This window comes from Salminus brasiliensis, chromosome 1 (genome assembly GCF_030463535.1).
Source record: "Salminus brasiliensis chromosome 1, fSalBra1.hap2, whole genome shotgun sequence".
In the NCBI taxonomy this organism is placed as follows: domain Eukaryota; kingdom Metazoa; phylum Chordata; class Actinopteri; order Characiformes; family Bryconidae; genus Salminus; species Salminus brasiliensis.
The window spans coordinates 56315106-56336503 of NC_132878.1; the positions used below are offsets into that span (position 1 = coordinate 56315106).

Consider the following 21398-nt stretch of genomic DNA (forward strand, 5'->3'; position numbering starts at 1 on the left):
ACTTGGCCAGCAGCGGAGGTCTGATTTCCTGAACTCGGCCATGGCGCGCGGAGAGCCGCAGAAGCGCCGCGTGAGGAGAGCGCGCGCGAGGACGCGGGATGAAAGCGGAGCGCGTGGGTGCCAGTCCGTGTGAACGCGCGTGCGAGCGACGGCGCTGGCTTGCTGGTGGTACGGAAGCTAAAAGCGCGAAGAGGAGCGAGCAGCTGTAAAAGAGGAGGCGAGCGAAGGGCGGGCGTGGGTTGCGAGTGCGTCTGCGAGTGCGTCTGCGTCCCGGTGAGGAATTACAGCGTCTCCGGGGCGGACCGCCATGCCTGCGCGCGGGAGGCGGAAAAGCCCGGCGGCAGCAGTGGTGGCGGTGGCGGCGGTGGTGGAGACTGGAGGGGCAGGCGGAGACGCCACGGCAGCTAAGAAGATGTTGAAGTGTGTGGTGGTCGGGGACGGAGCGGTGGGCAAAACGTGTTTACTGATGAGTTACGCTAACGACGCCTTCCCCGAGGAGTACGTGCCAACCGTGTTCGATCACTATGCAGGTGAGCCCAGCGCTTTCTTCAGCTGTAGCAGAGGTCAGGACAGGCCCCTTTGAGTGTAGTTTGAGTGTAGCGCTCTCATACCCCCCCCCCCCCCCCTTCACCCACCACAGCTGGGGCAGGGGCCCGAGAACATGCGCTGAAACAGGAGCTGTGTGTAACTACCACACCGAGGACTAAGGCCTGGCAGGAAGAGTCGAGACAGAACCCACTGTAAAAATCTACCTGTGTCCTGTTCCACTTTTTACACAGCTGCCTGTCAACAGCTGCTTTAAGAGCTGCCTAATACACAATGCATGTCATAACCTGAAGTGCAGTGTCAGTGCAGTCATACCTGTTGATTTCAAATCACAAACTGGATGTCCAAAAGTATCCAGACACTATTTCTAATTCTAATAAATGTAACTTGACCTTAAAGAGCAGCCATTGTTAACACAGCCATTGAATCATGAAATAATGTACACACATAGCTTCTATAAGCTCCATATTAGTAAAGCATTGGCAATAGAATGGATGGCTGTGGATCTGGCTGCACAAGGTCACCATAACCAACGGCAAGCACGGGCAGGATGCAAATAAAGCCCCTCAGCATTGTGCTCTGGAGCCGTGAAAGTGACTTGTAATGCTTTCGAATGATGGAGCCCCTTTCAGTATATTTTTTGGATGAGTTGGAGTTCTGTTTGAGAGCTAGAGTCGATCATCCAACAACAGGACTTGACCCCACTGAAGCTCCTGTGGCTGAATGCAGTCGAATCCTCATAGCAACGTTCTAACATCTAGTGTAAAATCTTCCCAGAAGAGTAGAGTGTTGGGTGACCTTTGGACAGACACCTATCAGCCATAACATTAATACCACCTTCTTGTTTCTATACTCATTGTCCATTCTATCAGCTCCACGTCCCATATAGAAGCACTTTGTAGGTCTATAATTACAGACTACGGTTGTAGTCCATCTGCTTCTGTATCGAGACTTCCCTATCTGTCAAGAGAGAGTTTGGGTCCAGTCTTCCTGAGCAAACTGCTGCAGCTGTCTCAGGTTTGAAGGATGCCTTCACCGGACCTTTTTGTTTTTTCCAGTCAGACATTGGAGTTCTCCTGGGTTTTTGTCCATGGAGCCCACTGTCACTCAAAAAGCGACGGGTGGTGCATTCAAACACTGGTATACTTTGACCTTGAAGTTCAGCTTGTGTCTGTTTGAGAGTTTTACTTGGTTCTTCTTAGTCTACAGTTCGCACTGTCCTTCTGTTTCCTGTTGCTGCCATGTCCAGGGAAGTTGGCAACAGTCCCATAGACTTTAAACGTAATAATATTTGCAGCTGAACTCTTCAGACTCCTTTGCTTTCTCTGGCTCGTGTTCAGAATGACTGCTTTTCTCCTACTTTACTTGCTTATTTCCAGTACCACGGTCTGTTATGTCACACATGCACAGACTGAGCATTCTAAGAATACTCTGGGTAAGAGTATACATGCATTGAGAAATCTGATTACTGAGCTTAAATCCAGCTCTCTTTGCCAGATTTCCTAATCAGATTTCTAGACCTTACTCAGATCTAAAAAAAAAAAAATCAGATTTTTGAGTGCATGTATACGCACTCATTGTTTCAGTGGTCTGTAAAGAGAGCAACACGTTTCTCCATGCCTGTTTGACTTGTGTTCTAGTTAGACAACTTTAAAACTTACAGCAATCACAGTCTCTCTCTCTCTCTCTCTCTCTCTTACACACACACACACACACACAAAAGCTCAAGGCTTTGGTTTCATCTTCAGGGGAAACCCCCCTCTGATATCACATGAATGCTCTGAGAATCCTCTCCGGGTCAACAACTAATTGCACAGTTGAGCTGAGGTCCTTCTCTTAACAGCAACACAGCGAATGGGGAAAGCTGAGTAGAACTACTTCTTCCAAAAACAAGAGGCCTTTAAAAAACAGACCCCCAGTATGACTCAGTATGGAGTCTGGTTCCGAATGTCCGAGTTTGCTGCCTGTTCTTTGCAGCAGTCAGGCTGTATATTGCTGTATATTGTCCATACTACAGAAACCAGAGAAGCAACAGTCATCGCTTTGTCACATTAAAAAAAAGACCCCAAGGATGACTCAAGAAAGTGTGGTTTCAAACCAGCGAGGCAACAGCCTTTTAACACTGTGCCACATCCTCTGTTTCAACACCTAGAACTCTACACTCTCAAAAGCAGGTTTCTTCAAGGGTTCCTTACTAAAAGCAGTAGTTGACAACTCTTCCACAAGGGTTCCACAATTTATTATTCAGTAGCTTTAACTATTAAGAAACTAGGATGCAGGTGATATTCATGAAAGTGATTAACCGAGAGGATGAACCAAGTTTAAGGGGTTAGAGCAAGTCATTGTTACTTTGGAGTTCTGGTTGCTGGTGTTGTTTTAGGGTGTGAAAGTTTTTTATGGTCCTTTATTTAGTTAGTTGTACTACTGGAAAAAGTGACATTACTCTTGAAAAGGTTTACTCAATTCAACAAACAATTCAGTTTCCTCTGCAAAACAAAACTGTGCCCAATGTATAGGCTTCCAATTATAATCTCACAGCCTCTCACTTACGTAAACAGCTTACTGACTTAGATGCAACTGGGTGACTTGTTATGACATTTTCTAATGTGCACTATAAAGCCAGAAGGCTTTTTAAGGTGCAGGGATGAAACAAGGTCTAGTGCCATACTGGAGAACATGTTGTAGCTATTGGAACAAACACTAATAAATATAATTTATAGGAAAAAGGGGGAAGTTGTCATTGACTATTGCTAAATATGACAGCTGCTCCCGAGACACCTGATTCAGTTCATGAAAGGCTTAATAACTGAATGGATTCATTTATGGGTAGTGAAGCAGAGCAAACAACTGACCTATTACATTAAAACCTCAACCTAATACTCAGCTAACTAATATCACCTCAGTGTATCATCCAGCCCATCATGAGTTGAACTGTGGCGTAGAGTTAGACAGCTATGATTTACAGAATGTCTACAGAGATATGACTTATGACACAATATCTCAGCTCTTTATCTTTTAGGATGATGTGACACAATGAACAATCCCCCCCTCCAGGTGAATATGCAGATAAGTAATAATTAGCAACTTGTCTGTCCAGACTGAATCTTGTCCTTCACTGTGATGGAAGTCCTGTCCTAATAGATTAAAGGAACGTTTCTGGATCATGAATGTACCTGTGTAATTCCGAAAGAGCTACCCACTGTGCTAGAGAACATATTGCAACCTCTTACTCTGATCCATGGTCGTGGGGAGACCAAGCTGGACGTTCTGAATAATGAAAGCCAAATGAGGTTCTTTTAATTGGTTTCTTTACAGTGCATTGGCAAACAGATGTGACTTCACCTCAAACACTTAACGTCTCTGTTTTAAAGAGGTTATGGGCTTTTAAAACCTCACTATTGATTAAGCATCGGAAGCGTGACTCGTGAGAGCTGCTGTGTGAGTGAGCTTAAGCATTTTAAACAGTTACCTCTGTCAGTTCTCTGATTTTAGCATGCCAAATGCAGTACAGTAATCTGAAGTACTCTAATATTAGACCTGCAACTGATCAAAATTGAAAAAGCATAAACTTATTATGCACTGATTCATGTATCAGGTGTAAAAGCTTTGTGATGACATAATGTCATAAGTCTGTGTATATGTATCACTATAGCACTGGGGTAGGTTTGGGGTTGCTGCTGTACTCTTAAAAATAAAGGTGCTTCAGATGTTCTTTATATTGGTACAAAACCTTTAGATAAAGGGAAGGTTCTTTAGACCTTTACATGGTTATGTACACTTACATGTATCTGGTCTGAGCATACAAGGTTCTCCTATGGTATCATCCCATGGTGTGGTTCAAAGAAACATTTGAAGCACCTTTATTTTTAAGAGTGTATATGAGGCTGTTCATACACACAGCTTGTCTAGACACAGTAGAGAAGTATTGTCAATAGAGTAGGACTCTCCGGAACAGATAAACATTAACCTATTGACACCATGCCTAATGTCAGGTGTGAGCTAGGGGGTGTAAATGATGGATGGTGCTCCTTCTAGTACTTTTGGGATGAGTTGGGGAGATGGGGATGAGGTGGCATGGTGATCATCCAACTCCTGACTATCAATGCTCTCAAATCCTCACAGCAATGCGCCAAAATCTAGTGGAAGGTCCTCCGTGGACAGTAGAGACAGTTACTCCAACAAAACCCTTGATTTCAGAAGAAACCCAATATTTTTGTCCATATAGTGTATATAGCATGTTTCAGGCCTTACATTTACAAACACAAAGATGCATAAGAAGTTTGTGAGAGGAAGAAAAGCATAGGGATAAAGAAATAGTGTGAAAGGAAAGAGCGAAAGGGCAGAACTAGAGAGAGAGAGAGAGAGAAGAGAAGGAACATTCTTCCAGCTCCCACAGCAGGACTGAGTGAAAACACAAGGCCAATCAATCGTTCCCATTCAGCGTTTGCCCCACCAGTCTCACCACATGGAGAGGGCCTTTACACAGCATCATAATAAAGAGGGTGAATTGTCAAACAGTACCTTAATGTCTAGGCAAAAGAGCACAGAGCGTGTATTGTACGGCTCTGAATGGCCCTCAATGTGTTACTATGGCAGTATTAGTGTTAAATGAAAAACGGTCATTTATTCAGCTTGCAGTGGAACAGTAACTGTAGGAATCGCACTGGGCAGCATTCCTTAACACATGGTGGGATGCTTTTAGCATTGCAGATACATTCCCCTCAGATGTATTGCTGTCTAGCTGACTTCAACCTTAATAACCTTCTCAAACATATTAGCAGTTATCCATATATTATATAACTGCATTACAAGCATGTTAGTTTTACAGTCGTAATAGAATTAATCATAGGGGTTAACAGTGCTGTTTCTGCCTGTACATAAACTGTGCAAGTTGCTTAGGGGCTCTCACCTGTTTAGGGGGCTCGAATGGCAAGAATGACATCATACATATTTTATAATTATTAATGAGATAAGCCTGTTTTGCATTTCTGAAGAGAGCTTAGGAGCACAGGGTATCCTAATAGGCATAAGCAATCTGTTGATATATAAGATATGTTAATGTGAATGTGTGATCTAGAGGTTATCCTTGTGACTTTGTATGAAGACGTGAAAATGTTCAAAAGACAAACTTTATAGGTAATAAAGGGTTATCAGTATCATTCACGTAAGTATATATAACAGTAAAATCTACTGGGAAAATATGATTAACAGCAGATTATCATTCAGCATTATTTGGAGGAGTAGATGCAGTTTGGAAAGGAGGTCCTAAATTTAGGTGTTTTTTTTTCAGGTCTTAGAAAGGTTAAGAATAACACTGGTGTTTACTGAATAATACACCTTGAGATTAACCCCCTAAATACCCAGGATCCACTGGCAGATCCGGACTTCCATTCCTCACTCCTATAACTTACAGATAATTCCAGTTTCCATTGCTTTTTATGTAATTGCTGAATAATGAGAATGTGAATATTTTAGAGGTTAGAGTGCTTCAGATGCTTTGTCAGTACACACATTTTCATTCCAGGGTCATGGTACTCTTGGTGTTCCCCGCTTTCACCTTGCAAAAGATGTAGTTTTAGAGCTCCACCGTTAACCGAGGCTGTGGTTTCCGTCCATAAATCCCACCGGATTAAAATTCCCTCATCCAAAACAAACAGATCACATTCCCAGTCTGCAACACAGAGCCTGTTAATGCTTTAGAGATGAGTCATCGTCTCGTGCGGCTCCCTTTAGACTCCCACCGCAAATCGCATAATCTACCGCTGATATTGCCTGCCCGAGCCACTGGGCTTACAGCAGAGCACCAGGGAGGCGAATGCTAAGGTTCTAATTAAAATATCCATCTTAGTTGAAGAGGTCCGTTTGGATGGCATCATATGGTGTAAAGTGAGGACAAGCTTTCTTTTTCAGTTCTAAATGTTATTCTTCACACTGTTGCGTAGGCCTCTGAAGAGCAGGATAGTCACGAGGCGAGGCTCTGACAGAAGCACAGTAGATTCGGAGCTATAGGCTTTCAGTGAATGCAGTCGACAACAGTCTGCCAGTGCTCAGTTTGACCATAGACTAATGTGGTTTAAACCATATCTGTTTATCTACTGCATTGGATGCTTAAAGCAGAACTTGAGGCATAAATAAATGTTCAATATTTGTAAGTCGGTTTGTATTGATGAGCCAGTATACCAAAAGCCTGCACTACACTCTTAAAAATATAGGTGCCTTAACATGATACCAAAGAAGCACTCCTGTTTCTTCGAGTGGTTCCTCAAACCAGTCCTTGGAGACGCTCAAACAGTGCTTATTTTTGCGCTATGTATTGTTCTATGAGTTGGTTTGGAGCTAAAAATCCTCGTTGTGAGTATCCCAGAGGACCGGTTTGAGAACCAATGGCCTAAAAAACCTTTCACTGGATGGAAACCACTAACTGTTTAAGCGTTCCTTTAGGTGTAAGACAGTAGGACATGCCTCAACAGTGTGTCCTCTTATTGATACGTTGACATGTTCACAATTTCAACCTCCCTGTACATGTCAGTATGGTCTCACGTCAATTTAATGGCGTGGAAAGGCCGAAAAACCTTTTGCACAGGGTCGAAAGTGTTTGCATAGATTTCTGCTGCAAGCTATTGTGTAACAGATGACACTTTCAGAAAGTGTTTGGGACACAATTGATCATATCGAAATGTGTTGGAGGCCTGTCTCCAGTGTAAATGGATAGTACTATAGATAGGGTGTTAAGAGCTCCTCTTGCAACAGTCAGTCAGTGCTGGGTTGGGTGATATTGCTAATTGAGCTTCTGTTATTTGCAGTGTACTACAGTCCACCGTGACTACTAGATATGCTGACCTCAGTGTGGTTGTGGAATAAACAGTGTCAGCAGCAAAACAAAGTTTCATTATAACCTTATGCACCACTAAACATTCTCATTGTAGCACACGTGTTGTTCTCTGTTTTCCCTGTGTCTCTCTCACTGGGCAAATCTCCACACCACAGCAACTAATGATGCAGTCTACACTAGTGGGAGGAGTTCTGTAAGCAAAGAAAAGCAATAGAGGAGGTAACTGTGTCTCAATTTGCATGAACTTAGTTGCCTCATTGACACAGACAGCAGTGGGGATGGTGACGGTGAAGTCTTCTGACGCTGCTTAATAGCAGCATTGTGTCTCTTGTGACAGATTATGTCCATTTTATTCTATTCCTCCACTAACTTTGTGCTTCCTGTCTACGCAGAACACAAAGAGAGGATTTGTATGAAATTTGTGAAGAAATGTAGGAAAGCTTTAGATTGTAGGCAGAAACAGAATTTGTAAAAAATATTTAAAGAATGTCATCAAAACATTTTTGTCTTTTACATAACTTTTTTGAGAGAATAATGACTTTTTGGATATTTATTGTCATGTAATAGATCTCTTATATATAATACTGTGCAAAGGTTATGAGCCCCTGTATAATGGGATGCATAATTAAGTGTTAGAAAAGAATTGAGGCATGCAACCAGCGAGCCAACTTATGCTTGTATGCAACATTTGGGAACCTGTGTTCATAATATATATAATAATTGTAATATATATAATAAAGTGAAATTTAGTTCAAACCATCTACAGAAACACATTTAACATTTAACACACATTTAACTGTTATTTGCTTCGTCTACATTTTGGAAAAGTTACAGTATATTTAATATGTTTAATTTTTTTTTTTTTTTAACAGTCATTGAAATGACAAGTGTGATCCTTTCACCCATGTCATTTCACCAAGGATGCCCAAATCTTTATACAAGACATTATATGAAAACACTGTATGCAGTTACTATCTTCTAGTCAACCCACTCATTTGGGTGCTGAACATGCACAGGTTGCAGGTTTAAACAAAGAGAGGGTACGGCTAATCTCCACTAATTTCACATCCAGCTACCTAATTAATAAAGACAAACAGTGAAGATTGATGAATACATTTAGCAGTTCATCAGACAGACTGTCTTGTCATAGACTGTCTTCTAAATTTCTGTGTTAAAGGAATAAGATGACTGACTAGTAATGAGATGGAAAAGCCTGTGCTCTGGGTCGAGTACGGTAAAGAAAATATATCAAGTGCAAATCAAGTGCCACATTTACTCACTAGAGTGATTAGCTTGAAATTGCACACATAATCATAAGTAAAAAAAAGGCTGCTTGTTTGAGAAGTAAGTCTTCATTTGCTTAGTGGAAGATTCATATTAGAACAAATAACATAATGTAAAAATGAATGATTGTATGTATGTTCCTATGTTTGAAACCATTTTCAAAGCTCTCCTCATGGTGGCCGAGTATTACTTGCATCACCATCATCCAATTACTGGTTTGGCTAATCAACACTTCATTATGTTAAATCAGATGAGCAGCTGATGAAAATTAACTAAGCCATGTGCTGGCTCGGGGCATCCAGGAGAAATCCGGAACCAAAACTTATTCTTAAACTTCTTCATTTACTTTATTTCACACAATTCATTTAATTCATATTCATTCATTGTCAATTCGTACTGCATTTATATTTACATGGGTCTGTTTTAATGATAAATGGCGTTTTTACAATCCAGAACACACTTGCTGAAAAGATAAATAGTTTTAAATGATGTGCTTAGGTGCTTAAAACCTTTGCACAGTACTGTATATGTGAAATATGCTTCACCACTGCAAGTGCATTCATTAGTGTAGTATGTAACATGTAACTAGTATGTGGTTTGTGGCACAGCAGAATCAACACAAACGGCATAGTGGAGCGGTAGTTGGACAGAGGACGAGACATAAAAGCTTTTAAACGGAATGTCCAGAGAGAGAGAGAGAGAGAGAGAGAGAGAGAGAGAGATCTAGAAAAGGCTACAATCGTTCTTACAAGTCTGTTTAATGGATATAAGCTGATGGGAATCATATGTTGCAAACATTGTGTTACATATCGTTATATTTTATTAGTAGTATGTTGACTCTGTGAATGTAAAGTCTTTGAATGCTTAGATATTGACACTCCTGCATTCCAGGATAACAACTGTAGATCTAAATCTGTGTATGTGTGAATAGTTCAGCAGACATGATGGAACAAGGGAGCATTTTGAGGGACCAGCAAAATCTCCATACTTCAACTCCAGTTGAAGAGTGGGTGAACAGTGGGTGAAATACCTAAATAGGGTGGGTTAAAATGAACGGAAATCTTAGAGTCCTTACACAACATGACTGATGATGTTTTTTAAGCAAGGGGATGCATAATTAAGTGTTAACTCGAAAAGAATTGAGGCGTGCAATCAGTGAGCCAAATTATGCTTGTATGCAACATTTGGGAACCTGTGTTCATAATATATGTAATAATTATCAAAGTAAAAAATTAGTTGAAAATCATCTACAAAGACACATTTGCACATTTATCACACAATTTATGTTATTTGCTTAGTCTACATTTTGGAAAAGTTACAGTATATTTAATATGTTTCATTTATTTATTTTTTTTACAGTCATTGAAATGACAAGTGTGACCCTTTCACCCATGTCATTTCACCAAGGATGCCCAAGACATTAAATAAACACACTGTATACAAATTACTAATCTTCTAGTGGATTATTATGATGGGAAAATACCCTGTGGGTAAAAAGATTCCATGTAAACCATATCAACCCACTCATTTGGGTGCTGAACATGCACAGGTTGCAGGTTTAAACAAAGAGAGGGTACGGCTAATCTCTACTAATCCAGCTACCTAATTAATAAAGACAAACAGTGAAGATTGATGAATACATTTTAGCAGTTCATCAGACAGACTGTCTTGTCATAGACTGTCTTCTAAATTCCTGTGTTAAAGGAATAAGATGACTGACTAGTAATGAGATAGGACAGCCTGTGCTCTGGGTCGAGTACGGTAAAGAAAATATATCAAGTGCAAATCAAGTATTTACTCACTAGAGTGATTAGCTTGAAATTACACACATAATCATAAGTAAATAAAAAAAATCAGCACAAAACATTATCTCAAATATACATCCAATATTTGCTAAATCATTTTTGGTAAATAAATGAGCAAGACCAATACTGCTTTTATACAAGCATATTGTTCCTGTCACGCAAAAACTGGCAAAACTGGCAAACGCAAAACTCTTTATTGAGAAGAATAGATTTGTCAGTAACCAGTTTTTTTGTGTCTTCGTGTATTTAAGGGTTCACTTACTTTTTCTAGCCTGCACTGTGGTTGATGATGTACTCCATAAAAATTATAGATAGTATGACTGTTTAATCAGACACAGTTTATTAGCAATCGATGCAGAACTCCAGGTACTTCCAACTAGATGACTGTAAATCTTTGATCAAAATCTCTTGATCTGTTGCTTATTTATTGTCTAGTCATACTAAAGTTGTGTTATTTGTCTAATGTCAGACACAGATTCATTTTCCTAACACAAAGCATTAGACCAGAGCAAGTGAAGCATTCACTTTTTCCACTTCCACCCAGACATGCATAAATACTGCATGTCTGCCAAAACCATTGATGACTGGGTGGTGACTGGCTGTCTGTGCACAGAGGCAGAATGACTGAAATCATTCTTAGAAACATGTAAAAATGACTAATGTTTCCATTATCAATACTTGAACAATGATAATGGCAGATGTTTTATCCCTTGCACAAATAGCCTAGCAATTTGCATAGCTGTTTATGTAATGCACTTTCGTCTGTGGCTTGGTCAGCTGACGGAGCCATAGTGGAGCCACACAGTAAAGGCTAAAGGAATATGAAGAATGCAGAGGCCTGGGGGCTTTTCCACACCCCAACTCACATTGAGTAAGGGGAGTGGAGATTTAGGCTTGAGGGGGGAAGACTGTACCAGCATCACACTTCTTTCCCCAGGCCTTTGCGTATAGAGAAGAAGAGGAAGGCCCTGGCCCCATGGGGGGAAGGCAGCTGACCGGATGGAACAGCTGAAGGCCTAATACACAGCCAGCACCACTCACTCCTCTGCTACACACCCCTGTCTAACGGCAATGTTTCCACCCTCTATCTCTCTCTACATCTTTGCTCTCCTCACACTGTTTCAGTTTCAGCGTGTCTTACAGCTAAGGAGAGAATGTGAGAGAACAAGAAAGGGGTTGGGGAAAAAAAGAAGGCAAAGACAGAGTGTGTGCTCCTACAATGTCGACTCCTTATTTAGCCAGACCCCAAGAGGACACGAGAGTGGTGCTCGTAAAAGGACCTGTCTAGAACAGCTGATATGCTGCAACAGACAACTCTGCCCCCCTCCAACAGCTCTGAAGGGGCATAGTGCTACAGAGAACATCTAATCAAAACTCTTATACCCACACACAAGCAGACCTAAGGCCCCTCTCCCCAAGTGGTGCCTGAGTCTCACACCTCTGCTACAGCTCTGCTTACCATGTGTAGCCAAAGCTTAAGTGGATTTAAATGGATTTATGTAATTGGATTAAAGTCATTTGATGATTGATGCTATTAAACTACACAATCCGTACGACTAACTCCAAAACTTTACAGTGGTCACCAACCCTTCTCCTGAAGATCTACCATCCTCACCTTCACCCCAAATCTAATAACACGCTTCATTCAGCTAATTAAGCACTACTGAAGACAATAATCAGATAATCAGATCAACGTCTGCAGGAAAGTAGATCTCCAGAAGCAAGGACTGGACCAGTGACCAGTGGCTAAAAACTATGTACAGTCACATAAAAGTTCAGCTATGTTCAGCAAATATGTCTGAAAACGTCTTGCAGAGACTAGTGGCAGTGGCAGAACTAGCAGATTGGGGACAGATTCAGCTCTTTTCCTGTCCGACGAGGATGAGGCTGGGGTTGCGCCTGCTGTAAAAATGGAGAGTATCGGCCTGGAGAATGTGAGACCAATTTCCTGTCTGCATTGTGCTACAGAGGCTAAATTTAGCAGAGAGATCAGCTATTGCTCCAAGGAGTGTGAGGCATGATTGAATGTTTGATTTGATTTTCAGAAGTGCTCCACAGCCTCGCAGGGCACATAGTTGCTCCTTAATTATATCCATAATTTTTCAAGCTAACGCCATACGCTGCCACATGAAACAATAAAGCACCGTATAACGACTGGATCCCCAGGAGAGTTTAATTTCACTGCTGCTTCTCAGCAGCACTGCAGAGCTTCGCACTACAGCTTTCAGCTCATTACTACTAAGGATGGGGGGGAAGATATTCCAATTACAGTATTGCTTTCCATAATGGCCTTCATCAAAGCTCCCAGTACTGTCACTGCTCGAAGTGGAGTTCTGGGAAAAGAGGAGACAGCGCTGTGCGTGCTCGTGGCTATTGTACATTGTTAAAAAGGCAGGAAAGTGCTCAGCTGACACACACTTGTTTCTTTAATGGGCGTCTGTTAAAGGCAGGAAAAAAGTGCTTCGTCCGGCTTTTTTTTTCTCTCTCTCTCTCTCCCCTCTTAGCAGTGTCAACACAGCCGTCCTCTACTGCTCCGTACTCACAACAGGATGTAGTCTGTTGTATACACAAACACTACGCTCTTCCTTATCACTTTTTCAAAACCCACCACCTCCCCTGCTGTTGACAGCTGCCCTATCCTATCCCCAAACCAAGTCCCTTCCCCCCGAACCTCTATCAGCCTAAAGGGTCACTTCTGATAGAATGCCTGTTAACACAGAGAAGTGGGACACACATCAAATAGCTAGGATCACATGAATATGTAGAGACTCTGCTCATTTTAAGTGGTGTTCCAGTCTAATTTCCATTTCAGTTCTCACAGCTGTATCTTCTGGCTTCTTTTTGCAGTGAATGTAACGGTATCTGGCAGACAGCACTTGCTGGGGTTGTACGACACTGCTGGACAGGTAAGTGGCTGCAGAACTGAAGCAGTTCTATCATGTACCTTCCTGTGTGTGCACTGTTCAGACAGTAGTGACTCTAAAGCCAGAGTACACTGACCAGCCGAAGTTGAACATTCAAATAAAACACCTGTTACACCTTTTGACATCCTTTATATTCTGGCAGTTATTCTTTACATTGTGTCACGATTTTAAAAATAAATGGACCAATAGAAATGTTCCAAAATGACTGGGAATACAATCTTTTTACACCAACTTTTGCAAAGTTTCCATTTTTAAAACATAAGGTTTTCTCCTGATGGCAACAATTTTCACTTGGCTTTAGAATATTCAGTGTTTTGGCCCTGCAAGATTCACTGTTTTTCACTCCAGATAGTAATCTTTGCTAGCTGACACCCCCAAAGAACATCAGATCCGAGTTTAGCAGGGCAGCAATGAGCAATACTGCTACTAACATTTAGTGACTTTTACAATATGGGAACATAAACTGTGACCAAGTGCGTAAATATTAGTTAATGCATCAGAATGAAAATTTACAGTACTAGCATTAGTGAGCTGTACCCTCTCTTTCTGAACAGGAACTCACACAGTTTTCACTGTTGGGGAAATGTCTGCAATATTTTCACACTTGAAAAAGCAGAAGCGTCCACATGTCCGTGCCTTTAACAAATGATGTTCAGAATAGGTGTCAGAATACTTAGCTGTTTCTCCACTCAATCACTCAGGTCTGCCCCCTTTGAATCAGCTAACCTCTATTGATATGGCCATGGCCATGGATTAAACAGCTCGATAACTACACTGTAAATAAGCTGCTTTTGCTGCCCCACAATAGGGAAGGCATGGCTCAGGCACTTAGACACGCACTATAACATATCCATCTGGCAGGGAGTGGGTTGTCAGGTGTTATTGACTGAGGCCATTGTATACTTGCTGGCTAACGTCCATACTGTCAGTAGTACTTTAAATATGCCACTGGCAGGCACCAGAAGGGCAGGCTCAAAGCAACAAGCAGCATCATGTCCACAGGCTGGATTTGCAAGTGTGCTAAGTAGAGTGTTTTTTTGAACCTGAAGCAGAAATTAAATTATAAATTAAAATGATATCTGCTTAAGCTGCAAACCTCTTGATGTCGCCACAGAGTCAGTGTTCAGAGGTTGCTTGTTTGGCCACAAGGCTTTATTCTTCAAAGGCGAAGTCACAAGACAAGTCAGCATCAGCCTAGAGGACTGCATCTGAATGTCAGACACAAACCACACTGCTTTAAATAGTTCTTTAAATGGCGACACAGAAGAACCACATTTGGTTCCATATAGTCATGTTTGTGCCGAAGAGAGTGTGACGAACTTGTAAGCTTTACATTAAGTGAAGGTTCTTAAGACTTTTAGAAGGTTATTCACTCAAATATATTAATATTACAAACATGGTTCCAAAATGGTTCTTCTATGGCATCCCTTAAGAAACTGTTTGAAGCACCGTTATATTTAAGAGTGCACAATCAAATCAAACCTGTTACGTCTAATGTTGATACGTATAGAAATCTGGGTCATGAATCTTTACTCATTCTAAAAAAATCTCTGCTACTTTAGGAAAGGATTCAATGCATTGTCAGAATTTCATCACAATCCAGTTTGGTTAAATTACATTATACGCCCAAAGTGCTCATCATGCTGCAGGAACAGTCTCTACTCCTCTGGGAGAGTTTAAGACCACATTTTGGAAGATTGCTATGAGACATATTAGTATGGTCAGGTACTGATGTTGGTGCAGCTCATCTTAAATGTTCTAACTCAAATCACTCAATCATAATCCAGTTCCATTGCTCCACAGCTCAATACTTGGGGGCTTTATACCCCTCGAGCTGATGTGCATAAGTCTAAGGGCGAAATTGGGCATGGTGACCTTAGGCTTGTGTGCAGCTGCTCCAGAACATCCCATTCTATTAGGCATGCTGTTCTATGGTAACTTTACATGCTGTATGTGTGCAATTAAACATCTATTAGTGCACTCTTACAGTAGCTGAATTGAATACTGAAGTCAGTAATTTGGGCACCTATTATTATATATTTGTAAGAGTTTTGGTATATAGCAATGGTAAATAGTGATGGTAACACTGTAAAAGCTGAGATGCATCACTACTGACTGATGGCTGTTGGAGTCTTCTCTTATACAATTACTAAGAGATTCCAAATCACAAAGTGCTACAGACCACAGTGCAGTACAGTGCAACACCACTCAACAGCTGGAGCATTCCGAGATACAAACCAAAGGTTGTACCATGCAGCGGTGCTCCACAGTTCATTAAGCCACTATCCCAGCAGCCTGTGGCTGTGGCCAGGGAGCAGTCAGGCCCTGTGCTAATGAAGCACTGCTGTTTGTTTAAAACCAGGGCAGACACGCTGATTTATTCCCCGCGCAGTGCTGCGTAAATGAACGTTATGTAATTCACTGCCTGCCACTGTAAGCAATTCACTAATGCCGAGGACCATCTACGGCATGCTGAGCTCCACTTTCGTATCGATCACTCACCGCCAGATCGATCCAACTTGAACAACAGAGCATCTGGCTCTTATGGGCTGCCAGCATCAGCTCAGCGCACCCATGTTGCCCTGCAAAAATAATGTTGGCGTAATGTAAAATATTAACTTCTTCACGGCTACACGTACAGTCATTTACGAAAACATACTGACAGCTGTGAATGTATGTGTGTATGCTATCAACATTTCCAAAGGCATGTTCATCTTTATTTATAGCTCTTAGACAGGAGGTGAAGTTCCAAGTTCTCTGAGCTCTCTGCAAATTACTGTTTGCTCATTGCATAATGTGATGTTACCTAAAACATCCCAATATTAGACATTTATTACACAATGCATTTGCATTTCTGCTTGCCTGCACACGCATTGCATTGAAGGTTTTGAAGGCTTTGAAGTGGATTTTTTTCACCAGTAGTTTAGGTCGGTTAAGCTAAGTTTTTTTATCTATTCTAAATGTCAAAATTCCTCCATCAAGATACACCATCAGGCATGGAAAAATAACTACTAACTACTAACCGATATCATCAAGCACCCATCGTCAGTCAAAACAATAGCTAGCTTCGAGACCCTCCCTAAAGTGCCTTATGGTTTCCTGTTGCTTTAAAATGGTAACATTACAGGAGAAGGAAAACCCATTTTCAACTGTCAATGCAAGTCAGTGTGAAAATACTTTATTCCAGGTCATTTTGGAGCATTGTTATTGATCTATGTATCAGATCTTGACACAATATAAAGAACAGTTGCTAGATTGAAATTATGTCAAAATGTGAAAAATGGCATATTTTGCAAATGGCAAATATGTGACAAAATACACATTAGGAGGTGGGTGTAGTGATAGGGTAAAGTGGGGGAATAGAGAACATATTTATAAAATGTCCACCTTTTGTTCTCAATACAAAGACATGTGGCTTTGACACTTTAAATAGAGACACAGGTTCCGTGGGGAACCCTGTGTCAAATTATATTCTAACTAAACAACTTGATTTTAACTCTGATGTTTTTAAACATCTAATCGCAGTAAAATATAACCTTATTTTGAATATCACATTGAACTCATCAGTGCTCTGTAACACTCATATTTGATACAGAAGGTATCCTTAACCTCCCATGCTAGTCTTGAAGTTCCCTTGCAACTTGTGCACCCATCTCTTTCAAGATCACTTAATCTTACTCACTCACTAATCTGAAGGACTGTCAGCTATTAGATATTGTGTGTCTTTGTATATGGCCATATGTAAGCTCAGTGCAAAAATGTCCCACATTAGGCCAATTCATCTCCATTTGTTTACGTTGAGCATGAATTATCAAAGGTATTTTTAGACTTAAGCCAAAGATAGAACATTAACTAGGGGTATTTTCTGAGTAGAAGACTAAGCACTTCTCTAAGTCGCTTCTGGCAAGAGTGTCTGTTAAATGCAGTAAATGTAAACATGAGGCATCCAAATTATTCCTAAAACTGATAGCATGCCATTCATAACTACTGTAGGTGCATGTCTTATAAACACATTACTCGGTAATGAGGCTTCAGAACAGTGTTGGACGACACATTAATGCAATGCCATTTAGACCATAAAACGTTTACAGCATCTTGTGAATACTGGTATACGCTGTCAATAAATCCTGAAATATTTATTTTGAAGTTTGTTATTTAAAACTTTTGCATGTGATATTAACTAACTCCATAGGTACCTTTCAAATAAAGTGTCATCCAATATTTTTACACCTTTTAACATTTATTTTACACCGTAAATTTAGTTTTGTGTTGTTTTCCTATATAAAAGGAGAAAATACAAAAAAATCACCTTGTACTGTTTTGACGTTGTTCTAGGAGGACTACAACCAGCTGCGGCCACTCTCCTACCCCAACACAGACGTTTTCCTCATCTGCTTCTCTGTGGTCAATCCTGCTTCCTACCACAATGTTCAAGAGGAGTGGGTTCCTGAGCTCAAATCCTGCATGCCTCATGTGCCATACATTCTCATAGGCACACAGGTAAACATCATGTATCTCACAGATAAATACTCCAATCGATAAAAAAGTGTGAAATAAGTCAAGTGTTGTGAACTGGCCAAAACAGCACAAACCATCACAGAGAATTTCAATTTTTAAAAAGTGTCGACTCCAGGCAAGCTCTGGGCCCAAAACATTTTAGTGTTTCATGACATGTTGGATCATTGAAATCATTGAAAACATTTGCACACGCTGATGCAATGGGAACAAATATAATCAAAAACCCTGTTGTTTTAAAGAAGTTACTGCTTTATTATGTTTTGTTTGATTCCAAATGATGTGCTGCGTATGCTCTTTCTGTTTCTCCCATGTTAAAAGTGTCTGGGTTGGCTAGGATACATTCTCACAGCTCTTGTTCTTCATGGTAGATTGACCTGCGAGACGATCCAAAGACACTTGCCCGCTTGCTTCAAATGAAGGAGAAACCGCTGACCTATGAGCAAGGACTTAAGCTTGCTAGAGAGGTGAGAGAATCAGAGTTATAATGACGCAAAGAAAACAAAGGACACCCTCTTTGAATTCTATGGTTTTATGTATCAGGACATTAAAAACATCTGGTCATTAGTAGGTGTTAAAATTAGGTAACTACAACCTCATCAACCTGTATTAAACCATGTCATTATTTATTTAACAAAAACTGAGCCAAATCCAAAAGCAGTGTGACAATTTACATACACCCTTATTGCTTCTTTAGGAATTAAGAGGGTAATGACTTCTGGAACAATGTCTTTTGGACAGACAAGACCAAAGTGGAGATATACTGCACAGCTCCACGTTTGCCGACACTGCATATCAGCACAAACACCTCATACCAACTGTCAAGCGCAGTGGTACACGTGTGATGATTTCACTTATTTTGCAGCCACAGGACCTGGGCACCTTGCAGTCATTGAGTCGAGTATTCTAGAGTCAAAGGTGAGGCCATCTGTCCCACAGCTAAAGATTATCCAAAATTGGGTCATGCAACAGGACAATGATCCCAAGCACAACAGCAAATCTGCAACAGAATGACTGAAAAAAAGAATCAAGGTGTCCAGCGACCTTAAGAAAATGCCCACAAACCTCGAACTGAACTGAGGCAATGTTGTAAAGAAGAGTGGTCCAAAATTCCTCCAGAACAATTTGAGAGACTGATAAAGTCATACAGAAAGCCATTATTTTAAGTTATTGCTGCTGAAGGCGCTTCTTCAAGTTGTTGATTTTTTGTTATACATGGCTTTTTCATTTGGCTTAATTTTTATTAAATAAAGGACATTATAGAATTTGCTGTGTGTAGTTTTTCATCTGAGGTCTTGTTTACCTAATTTGTAAAACCATAGACTTCAATAAGGATATGCTTTGTTTTTTTCAGACATACTCCAACCAAGACATTGTGAGCAATGCATGCAAGCAGCTTCATGTGTCTTTTTTTGTGTGTGTTCCTATGCAGATTGGGGCACAGTGCTACCTCGAGTGCTCAGCACTGACCCAGAAGGGACTCAAGACGGTGTTTGATGAGGCCATCCTGACAATCTTCAGCCCTAAGAAACAGAAGAGGAGCTGTGCGCCGTGCAGGAGCTGCTGTACTATTGTATGAGCACAGACAGAAGCCATGAGGCAAATCCCACTGTGAACACCAGCCCACCTCCAGATGTAGCCAAAGTGGACACAAAACAGAGTCAGACCCATTCAGCACCTTCCAGTTTGCCACTGTCTGTTATCCAAACGGTAAAAATGCTGCACTTCAGTACTGAATCTCTGTCTCAGAGCCTTATTAATCAAAGCCTGAGGGTCTGAGGACATAAAGCACTTCTGCAGTGGTCTTACATTTTCGATGACGTACATTTCTGGAGCTCAAGCAAGCAAAGGCCGAGCAAACGCCATGGATGTTTTCTTCAAGATGCGTTGGAGCTGACCCAAATGAAAGCAGTATGCAATATCTGCTCCGCTTATGTTTTAGGTCTGAGAAGTAGACCATGTAAAATAGCTTTTCTTTTCATATTCGTGGAAACAAGAAGCAGCCGCCTCTCGGACTGCCTGTACCGGGCTTTCTACAAGCTCAATACAATTGCCTCAATCAAGCGTCAATTCTATTTATAATGTCTCTCACCTCTTGGTTTTCTTGCCAAAGACGAGTTGCTTTCTCATTTCATGCACGCACGTCTCCGCACTGACACGAGGCGACCTCTAGCTCTTGGTTTCCACCAAGGACTATTACATATTTAGTCTCACACATTACAGGCTTTCACAAGGCAAACACTGCACTGCGTTCCAAGAAGAGTTTCAATCCATTTTCTCTCAGTAAAAGGTGACCTCGTGAACTTCACTCATTTTCATTATGTTCAGGTATTACTGTGAATGTCATGTAGATGTTGCAAGTGCCCTGTAGCATAATTACAATAGTACTGTCTCTAGAATGTACCCTTAACCAGTAGAGTCACTGCAACCTGGCTAAATGTTCCTATGAATCACCGCAAGTTCAAGGGCTAAAGTCTGCCAGCTAACACCTAATTCATTTTGCTTTCTAAGGCACAGTGCAGAGGTTCAGGCAGCCTTACCCACACATTCACCCCCTGAAACCACGATGAACAATAACAAGCTACTCTCGAGAAGCTCTGTGAACGCACACCTGCATTGGTACTGAATTTCTTCCTGTGACAGCTCCTTATCTGGATGTAAAAACACTGGTTTCCTTTTAGTGTGACCTCAGGGACTTCCTCCAGAGCCCACAGGGGGCCAGTGACCTTCCTCATGAGTACAAGGAGGAAGGCCTGGTCCACACGGAGGAAGAGTGAGCCTGAATCTATGTGCCTTAAAAAATGTAGCGCAGAATTTCGTTTCTTCGCTCGTCTTACGACACTGTGCCTTGGGTCGTCCTATGCAACAGACTGTATACTTACATTTACATTTGTATACTGTAATCATCCAAAGAAGAACAGCATCAGCACTGGCCACGGCAGCAATAACTTGAACTCGATGTGTATCTGAAGGCCTATTTTGAACTTTTTTCTTCTTCTTTTATTCTTATTTTAATTATTTAGAATGTAGTGCTTACTTTTCTTTTTGTATTTCTAGTACTGGGTTGTACACTATATATACTGCTTTTTGCCAAATATATCATGGTTTGTATATAGGTCTGTCTGGTGTGATTAAAACATGTCAACAATCTTCATATAGGCTGTGGACTGTTCAGCGTTTATATAAAAAAAAAAAAATCCATGGAACTGTATTAGGTTGGTTCATTTTGCTCTTGTGGGGAAATAATTAAAATACGCTGCATAAAAAGCAGTCCGGTACCCAATGAAGGAACCCTATTTTTTCTCTCTCTTCTCTTGGTGTAAACAGAACCTTCACTAACTAGCAAGCTAAAGTGAACAGTAAGTTTACAGATCCTCTGTCTATGTGGGTCTATTACCCATCTGTTTGCTCAACCAAGCGTCAAGTCAAGCCACCGCTAATATGAATCTAACCAGAGAATCCTGATTCTTAGCTTCTCTAAAGCAAATGACT

General features: G+C 41.0%; 1 protein-coding gene across 1 annotated transcript; it reads left to right on the plus strand.

Moving 5' to 3' along the window:
* Positions 1 to 25: 25 nt before the first annotated feature.
* rhoj (ras homolog family member J) lies at positions 26 to 21021 on the plus strand. The gene is made up of 5 exons (XM_072682729.1): positions 26 to 530; positions 13315 to 13373; positions 17727 to 17891; positions 18278 to 18373; positions 19339 to 21021. The coding sequence occupies exons 1-5, from the start codon at positions 308 to 310 to the stop codon at positions 19483 to 19485; spliced, it is 690 nt and encodes a 229-aa protein (XP_072538830.1). The 5' UTR covers positions 26 to 307; the 3' UTR covers positions 19486 to 21021.
* Positions 21022 to 21398: the final 377 nt, after the last annotated feature.

Coding starts and splice junctions, on each gene's coding strand:
- rhoj (XM_072682729.1), top strand. CDS start 308: ATGCCTGCGCGCGGGAGGCGGAAAAGCCCGGCGGCAGCAGTGGTGGCG. Junction 531..13,314: donor CGTGTTCGATCACTATGCAG/GTGAGCCCAGCG, acceptor TTCTTTTTGCAG/TGAATGTAACGGTATCTGGC. Junction 17,892..18,277: donor ACATTCTCATAGGCACACAG/GTAAACATCATG, acceptor TCTTCATGGTAG/ATTGACCTGCGAGACGATCC.